Genomic DNA, 9,182 nt, shown 5'->3' with positions numbered 1-9,182 from the left:
AGGGGTTGAGTCTGCACCCGCTGCCTTTGAGCAGCCAGCCTGTGGAGGAGTGGTGGGTGCCGTGGGGTCCTGGGGTTCCGGAAGCCTCCAGGCTGCTCATCCTTCTGAGGAAGCAGAATCCATGACTTGCCCCCTGGCGCCCGTTCCTCTGGCCTTGACCTGTCTGTGCTCACAGTCACAGGCCGGCGGGAGCCCCTTGGCCTCTTGTACATGTGGCTGCCGCCACCCAGGGAAGCAAGTGGCCTGCTCAGGGCACATCTTTGGAAGTGACTGGGTTGGCAGCTGGTGCAGCCACTGGTGGCTCCTCAGGACTGCTCTTCCGGGCTCCACTGAGCAGCACCGACTGTCCCTTCCTGGTTCTGTGCCTTGTCCCTGCTGCTGTGTCTCTGCATCTTGAGGTGGTCCCTGTCCCCCTCTGGGCCCCGTCTGTCAGCTGAGGAGGCGGTGAGAGACCCTGTTCTGACCTCTGACCACGTATCGTTACAGGGTGCAGAGGAGCCATCAGCAAAACCCTGGGCCTGTCTGCTGAAGGACAAGGGAGAGACGCTGACACCAGAGGTCAGTGGAAGACAGAGATGAATAGCTCAGTCCACGCACGCGCGCACACACATGGACAGCACACAGGCGCCGAAGCGCTCTTCACGTGGCCCTCTGCAAGGCCACTGTGTGTGGCCCAGAGAAGCCACTCCGCATGGGGTCTTGCCCTTTCACAGAGGCTGAGGTGGGGGTGCAGTTGCTTACCCCAAGGAGAAGCTGAGGCTCACTCATTTGAAGCCTGCTGTTTCAAATTCCTCGTTAAGTTTCTGTTTTCTGACAAGAGCACCCCAAACCAGATCTTAGTGCCCTGAATAGATAAACGATACCTGGATCAGCCCGTCACTGTGGCCAAGATCAGCAGACAGTGGCGAGCCATTAAGATTCCCAGAGATGTCTTTGTTAGACTGTGTGCCGGCCCAAGCAAACAAAGCACAAATAAGGGGATTGTAGAGAGGAATGAAGGGGCCTTGGTGGCATAACGGTTATGATCTGGGCTGCGATCCCCAAGGTCAGCAGTTCGAAACCACCAGCCGCTCCAAGGGAGAAAGGCAGGGCTTTCAACTCATATAAACAGTTCCAGTCTTGGAAACCCTCAGGGGCAGTTCCACTCTGTCCTATAGGGTCACGATGAGTCAGCATCCACTCGATGGCGGTGAGTGAGTAAGAGAGGAATGACAATAAAAGCCACCAATGGGCAGGTGAGTGTCAGGCTGTGGGATGCTGGCCGCCTCCCTCTGTCAGGGCAATTGAGAAGGCCTCTCCTGCGGTATCTCCTTTGAGCTGAGACCCGCCTGTTCAGGAGGAGATAGCCGGCAGCAGGGAGCAACATTCCAGGCAGCAGGAACAGCCAGTGCAAAAGCTGTGAAGAATGAATTAACTGGCATGGTTAAGGAGGAGGAAGAAGCTTGGCACGTGGCGGGGAGGAGACAGAAGGGAGGGGAGTGTGGGGAAGGAAGGGGAAAGAAGGAAAGAATGTAGAGGGGCAGTGGGGCGAGAGGGGTGGGGGGAAGGGAAGGAGAAAGGTGGACGACAGGGAGGGGAAGGGATTGGGACTGTCCAAGTGGAGGTAGCCTGTGGACAGAGCAACACTGTGGGAGTTTTCTTTGCGTCTCGTCCTGAACTCATGCTTTTGTTCCCGGTGCTATTACTGGGCCAGCCCCGTGCTTCTGGCAAGCCTGCAACACTGCCCACTCCGTGGTGCTGAGTTCGGATGATCTCAGACAACTCAGACAGAACATTTGCAAAGAGAGGACAGAGCCCATCTCTCGTTTTGAAAGCTGGGAGGTGGAAGACAGAAAGGGCCTAGTGATGTCACCTGGATTCTGGGCAGACCCGGGTTACATCGTCCTAACACAGAGAAGGGGTGCAATTGAGATGGTGAAATACTTTGTTAAGGGGAAGTTTTTAACAGTGCATCAAAGCCAACTGCAGCCTAGGGCCTCCCAAACCACACAGAACAGAGGGCCTGTCTTTTGGCCAAGATGGAGAGGGGAGGGAGGGATTCTTGAGCTGATGGGCCCAGGCTGGCACTGTTCCCTCAGCCTGCTTTCCCGCAGCGAGCTGATGCTCTGCTGTGTGCGGCTCCCTGGCCAGGACTCCGCCTTGGCTGGGATCGGGGCATTGCTTGGACAGCTGTTTAATAAGCATGTCCATCTTCAGCTGCCTCCCACGGTGACCACCAAGCAGGAGCTGACCACCAAGCAGGAGCTGGGACTGGAGTCCTCCAGGGCAGCAGGAGGAGCTAGCGAGGCCAGTGAAGCCATGGCAAGCAGGTATGGAGTAAGACTGACTTCCCAACCCACCAGTCAAAGCACTGCAGCCCCATGCCACTTCTGAACCACTGTTCAGCTCTGCCTTTCCTGAGCTGCTGCGGCCTGTTTTAAATGCCCCGCTGGACAGTAGCACCCGCCTCACTCCTCCAGGGTTAAAGTGGTTAAAGTGCAAATTTGGCTTCATTTCCCTCAAGAAGTTGGATTTTGCTTGTTCAGCCCAGTTATCACCTGTGTAAAATGCTACCCTGCTCAAAGGTTTCCACAGGACTACCCTACATGATGGCAGGGGGAGAAATGGAGCTTGATCCCAGGGGTCAGGAGCGCAGAGGGACAAAGCAGCCACAGGGCCACCATGTCCTCTGGTGTCCCCTTTTCTCTGTGACAAGTTTGTCAAAAAGTGTGTCTGTTAACATACAGCTACCTTGTTGGTTTTAGCAAGATAGTCTTTCTCCAACCTTCAGGCAGCACGAGTGCTTCAGAAAGAAGGACTGCGTGGAGCCTGTCGCTCCAAGCCTGCCATGGTCCCCGCCATGCTACTGGGCAGAACTATGCCCAGGGTATGCCATGCCAAGTGCCTGGCTGAGGGGCGCAAGGAGCTGAAACCCAGCCTGACACCGGACCTTCCTCTCCCCGGCCCAAGTCAAGTCATGGGCCCCCGGGTCTGCTTCCACCCAGAGGGACTTCTTTCTCTCATTTGCTCAAAGACCGATGAGGTGGAAGACAGCCCCATGCATCCTTCTCAGAGCCTGCAGACCTCCAAGCAGAGATGAGAACGGGCGCTTCCCCCTGCGTGGGAGAAGCCTGGGCCAGGAGGTAGGGATGTACTTGCAGGAGTGATGAACTGCTTCCTTCCTCACCATCAAGCTGCTCTGTGCCAGGGACCAGGGTGGCATAGCCTCGACAGCACACATGGGGCCCCTTTGCAAATGACCCGGACCCAGTCACCGAGCCTGGAGCATCTGTCCTCGGGAACTGGAGGTGCATAGATCTGCACACAGGGGTTGTCAGGCTGCCTGTGAAGGGTCAGACAACACAGGTCCCGTTGACGTCATCATCGTGGTCTGCAATGAAGTCGGCCCCGACGCTTGACGACCCATCCCCAGAGGGACAGAATGCTGCCTGTTCCCACGCCAGCCCATCATCAGTGGAGATCAGACCACCGTGCACCATTGGGTCTGCGTCAGCCGAGTTTGGGGCGTGGATCACCAGGCCTTTCCTCCTAGTCTCTCTCAGTCTGGAAGCACTGCTAAAACTGTGCAGCATCCCAGCAGCGTGCACACCTCCCTGGGCAGATGGCTGGTGGTGGTGCATGAGGCGCCCTGCTCAGGAATTAAACCCGGGTCTCCCACACGGGAGGCCAGAACCCTCGAACCACCATCGCCGGCAAATACTTTAGGCTTTGCTTTTCCGAATGAAATGGAACAGAACAATGCGTAGCTTACAGGCCGTACAGAAAGCAGGCAGTGGGCCAGGTGTGACGAGGTGGCGTGGTTTGGTGGTTTGCTGAGCGCTGTTCTAACCTCTTACGAGTTCCAGCGGCTTGAGTAGGTCCGCTGGCAGCCTCTCCCAAGCAGGGTTTCTCCTGCTGTGACTCAGCTCTCACTGCACAGGGCCCTCAAAGGGTGGGAAGCAGTGGTCTGAGTGCTCCCTGGAGCTGTCTGCAGGCACAGCTTCCTTCTCCCACTGCACCTGCTCTTTGCAGTTGACCAGAACACAGTGTGGCACCCAGGGGTGGGGGGAATCTTGCAAGGATCATTTGTTAACACATGCCAACTGAAGCCAAGTCCCATTTCAGACCACAGGAGAAGCTTCCGAAACCCCTCCAGGCCACGGAAAGTGACTCTGTCCACCCCAGCCTGGATCCACTGCCCAAGGAGCGAGCTCCGGACCCGGAGGTGAGATTCATCGCTCTTGTGGGGGTTTCCAAGGACATCAAGGCTCAGGGCTGGAAGGTGGGGCTGGAAGGGTGCTGGGACCCACTGTTTGGGTTCCACAGGCCTTGCTTTAAGGGCAGGAACCTTCGCATCTTCCTGCCCTGTGCCCAGAGCAGGAGAAGTGGGGAGAGAAGTCCCAGCAGCCCAGGGCAGTCTGCCCCACAGAGGCAGTGTAAAATAGCCTACACACCCAAAGGAAAAACGCTCAGCTTCCCTGTAATTTAAAAAAATGCAAATTGGGCTGACCTTAATGTTCCATTTGATAGGGGAGTTAACAGAGTCTTCTTAACGATAGCATCTCATCCTGGCACGGCTCCAGTGAAGTGCCATGCCATCCCTGACTGGCGACAGAGCCACTTGAAGGGGCTCTCGTAAGAGGCAGAGCCAGAGCGGCTGAGCTTGACAAGAGTCATTGAGTCTGAAATGGCTCAAATCCCAACGCCCTGCCGCTGAGCCGCTTCCCGCTCACAGCCGCCCTCTAGGCCGAGAAGACCGGCCCCGGTGGGTTTCCAAGGCCGTGGATCTTTCTGGGACTAGAAAGCCTCATTTTTCTCCCATGGAGCAGCTGGTAGTTTCGAACTGCTAACCTTGTGGTTAGCAGCTCAGTGCATGATCCACTGTGCCACCGGGACTGGCTGCCAACCCAGTAATCCCACTTCCTTATTCTTAAACCGGGGCTTGTGTGGGAGACTCACCAGATAGCAAAAGCTTTAGGCACAAATGAGTCCACAGCACCCTCACTGGGAGGAGGCAAAAAAAAAAAAAAGAAAACCACAGAAATTGCCTCAATATTCCCTCTTCGTGGAATGAGTCAGGAGAGTGTCCGCACATGCAGTGAGGTCAAAGGTGGCACAGCTCCTCCTGGAGGTTTTGCAGAGAGCAAATGTCCAGGCGCTAAAGGCGGCTGCATTTGGCACAGTTCTCCAAGTCCCCCGTGGTGGACGTGACCCAGCGGTGAAGCCTGTCGATGGAGCCAGAGCCGCCTGTGCCGAGGGAGCAGGCAGTGGGACAGAAGAGGGATCCTTTCTCCTTTCGTGCTGAAAGATGTGTACCAGTATATGCTCGTCCCCCCTTCCTCTGCCCAAGCCTTTGTTGAAATGACGTGATGCAGTGGTGTCACCACCCGATGGCCGGCCAGTGAGGACCTCGTCTGAAGCCACACCTGGCAAGCAGATGATAGCCTGGACCTGGACAAGAGGGCGGCTGTCCATCTGCAGCCATGAAGGGAGGTTGCTCTTAGACAAGTTCCATGGGCTCCCTGGCATCTGTGCCTGACACAGAGGCCAAAAGACACAGCCACCCAGAGGACTGGATGGCAAAGGTGTGCGAAGGGCGTGGCTTGGTGCCCGGCACACGGCCGGGAGTACCTGGGACAGTCAGTTCGTTCTCCTCTGCACAGGACAGCTGCTTTCTGGCTGTGACGGTGCCGGATGCTGAAACTTCAGTCCTATTTAAAAGAGCCTGAATTAATTAAGGCTCTCTATTACAGGGCCTGGGGAAGGGTCATAAAATTTTCACAGAATGACAACCAAGAGAACGGACAGACTGTTGTCGCTGAAAACACCACAGTTCTGAATCCGGCAGCTCAACCTGCTTCCTTTTATTCCATGTCCCTCCACAGGTCGGCTGCATCCTTGGGCTCCGTCCCCACCCCCAGCGCCATCTCCTTGGGGCTATCTGCCCTCACGATCTCAGGTAGCTAGGGTGGTCCCAGCTGGGCACCCTCACCGTCATTCCTAGTGTCCGGAGAAGAGGAGTGGGCTTGCAGAGTTGACCTGAGCCCCTCACCGAGCCACTCTGTCTCTGTCTCTGTGGCCAAGGCCAGTCCGCTCCTCTTGGAGTTAAGGGGAGGAGTCCATCTCCCTGTTCTTCAGGGCTGCAAAGCATGGAGGGGACTTTCCCAGGGTTAATCCAATGATGCTGGGGCCGGGGGTTGGGGGGCCATAGTCTGTGTCAGGGACCAGGGAGCTTCCCACCCAGGGCTCACACCAGGCCACTGAGAAGTCTCCTGAATCAAGTGCTGGAGAAAGCAGGGGTAGACCCCACGCTGCCGAGGGATGGACAAGGGGTGACGCTTTCCTCACCAGCTGGCCCTGAGGCAGCGTCTTCATTTAGAAGGGCGCTGCAGGAGTTTACACCTCGTAGATGGCATTGAGCTCTGTACCCAGCAGCCCCTCTGCCCGGCAGCTCGCCTCCCACCTGGTCCTCCAGCCCCCGCCAGCAAACAGCTTGAGCAGCAGCACCGCTGCTTTCTTGCCCCTGCCAGACCTTGCTGCTCGCAGGTACCATCTCAGTAGCCCCCAGGCCTCCCGCCATCCCCATGCCAGCTAGGCCACTTTAGGTCGATCACTATCCTGTCAGGCTGGGACTGAGGCCCAGGGCAGCAGAAGGCTTGGCAGCACCCTGCCTGGTGGCAGTGGAGGGCGAAGCTGTGGGCCCTGCAAGCTGAGCTCATAAAGACAGGCCCGTGCTGACCTCCCTCCCCAGCCCCACCACATGGTGCCCCAGGCTCCTCCAGATACACCGAGCCCAGTAGCACGTGTGGCTGGCTATTAATTAAAAAATAAGTTGGGAATAGTTGCCATTCATTTGCTCAGCTCTCTGCCCGCAGAAGCAGTGCAGATTACCAGCCCTAATTAACAGAGGGCACATGCACGCAGGGAAGGCACTGTTCCTGAGTGACAGATCCCTGGCAACGGGTGCTGCAGTCCCGGGCCCAGAGGGGCCCCAGGAAGTCAGTCTGCAGTGTCGCTGCTTATTGATGGCATGCACGCAGACGCTCAGGCCAGACAGCCTGCCTGAGAATTAAAATCAATGGTGGGGAGAATCACAGCAGGGAGCGAGCGGGGCCTTCCCAGTCTCTGTGACACTGTCATCTGTCATCCTGGTTTCCCCAGCCAGGCGCAGGCTGCGTGGGAAGTGACTTGTCCAAGCTAACAGGGCCTCACTTGGCCTCCACCCGAGCAGACATCACGGCGTGGCTGCAGGCGAGGACTGTGGGGCTGTGGCAGAGAAGGGCAAGTCCGGCCCAACCTGTGCTTTTTCCAACCTTCTCACTGGTTTGAAAGCACTTACTGAGGTCTCACTCGGAGGAACTGCGTTTTATTTTATTTTACTGTTTCCTTTGAATCGCTGTGTCGGCATAAACTTCCCACATCACATAATCCAATTCATTCACTCAGGTTAGGAAGAGTTGTGCGATCGTCACCACAATCCGCTGCAAAACATTCTCTACTGCATCGTGCCCATTGTGGTTGGCTCTCCATTTCTCCCCAGCCTCCCCTGCCGTGCCCCTGGTGGTGCTGGTGGGTGTCATCACGTCAGCTCCCACCCACGGTGACCCCTATGCACAGCAGAATGGAGGGACCCCAGGAAGCCGGTCCGCAGTGCTGGTCCTGCCTGGTCCCGTGCCATCCTCCCACGTTCCTCTGCCGGAGCCCATTGTCGCCGCCCCTGTGTCAGTCCTCCTCCTTGACGGCCTCCCTCCCCCAAGCGTGGCGCTTTCTCCAGGGACTGGTCTCCCCGACAACATGTCCAAAGGACCTGAGACAAAGTCTCTCCATCCTTGCCTCTCAGGAGCAGACTGGCCGTACTTCTTCCGAGACAGATTTGTTGGTTCTTTTGGCCGTCCATGGTACTTTAAATATTCTTCACCAAACCCTGCCCCTAGCTAATCATTCATCTAGGTCCTGCCTGTCTAGATTTACCTGCCTTGGATTTCATATTCAGAGACTCATGCAAAACAGACGGGAAGGAAAGCAGCAAACCAACGCACAACCCAAGCCAACAACTACAATGTTGCAAAGCAAAGAAACCCCTCAGAAAGAAAGCAGGAAGCATTAAAAACTGAAACAATTTAAAATGGGTCAAAAGGGAGATTACATGACAAGGTATTCCGTCTTCACCTAATGACACCTGCCACAATCGGCTCTATGCTCTCTGTCTGGCAGCAAGGCTGCTCACATCCTCAGTCAGACTCTGCTCAGAGGGGAGTCACCAGAGACTTCATCCATGTGGGGGTGCTACTAATGGACACTGCGCCCCCCCCTGCCATCCATATCTTTCTGCAAACTGGGCAAACATTTTCTAGACAAGCGCTTGTTCGTCAGTTGCAGGCACCCTTTGTGCCAAATGGGGAGCAGGGGTGCTGGCTGAGGCGAGGGCTGACGTGAACCCTCCGTGTTCTCATCCCCTGGTGCTCTTTCTCTCTCCTTTAGGACCCGCCGCGGGTGAAAATGGAAGAGGTCAAGGACGCCATCGATGTGACGCTGGAAATCCTGTCCAACTGGGGCAGTGCGGCATGTGTGGGGCTCACGGAAGTCGAGTTCTTTGACCTGAACAGCACCAAGCTTTACATCTCGCCCCAGGATGTGGACATCCAGAGCGCGGGCAAACCTGGTGACCTGGGCCACCTCGTCAACCGGAACTTATCTGTGAGTGGAAAGCTACTACGCTGTTTCTTTGTGGGTGTTTCAGTGCATATTCTCTGCCCACAGTATGTCTGCAGTAAGGGTGTCTGGTGCTAGGAGAGGTGGAGAGAGAGAGAGAGAGAGCGCGTGCGAGCGAGCGAGCGCGCAGGAAAGAAGAAGCCAATCCACCCCCTTTTATGTAAAAGTCAACATGAAACAGAAAGTCTTGTGTGGTGGGAGTGTCATTGAGTCTAACACCCTTGGTTATGAATTGACTTGGCCAAGGTCACCAAGCTGGAAAATGGCTGGGCCAAGGTCACACCCTGTGCTGACCCAAAGCTTGTGCCACAACCCCTCCGAGTCCTGCTGTCTTGGGCACAAAACACCTGGATGGAAGTGGCTTTAAATGTTCACCAGAGTTTGTAAGAAGACATTGGTTGCAGTGGATCCAGGATGGCGGACTAGGCGCATGCGCTGCCCAGACGTCTACGACAAAGACCCAAGAAACCAAGTGAAACAGATACAACGAC

General features: G+C 56.2%; 1 protein-coding gene across 1 annotated transcript in view; it reads left to right on the top strand.

Moving 5' to 3' along the window:
• The window catches only part of KATNIP (katanin interacting protein), a 183,927-nt gene that overhangs the window by 114,289 nt on the left and 60,456 nt on the right, over nt 1-9,182 (top strand). The window contains exons 9-12 of the mRNA XM_045284933.1: nt 487-558; nt 2,197-2,309; nt 4,105-4,204; nt 8,461-8,676. Coding sequence (XP_045140868.1) covers nt 487-558; nt 2,197-2,309; nt 4,105-4,204; nt 8,461-8,676 — 501 coding nt within the window. The remainder of the gene's footprint in view (nt 1-486; nt 559-2,196; nt 2,310-4,104; nt 4,205-8,460; nt 8,677-9,182) is intronic.

The sequence above is a fragment of the Echinops telfairi genome, unplaced genomic scaffold, assembly GCF_000313985.2.
Source record: "Echinops telfairi isolate 266 unplaced genomic scaffold, ASM31398v2 ScPeMD7_5;HRSCAF=22, whole genome shotgun sequence".
In the NCBI taxonomy this organism is placed as follows: domain Eukaryota; kingdom Metazoa; phylum Chordata; class Mammalia; order Afrosoricida; family Tenrecidae; genus Echinops; species Echinops telfairi.
The sequence above is the reverse complement of the archived record's forward strand: the minus strand, read 5'-3'. Positions and strand labels throughout refer to the sequence as shown.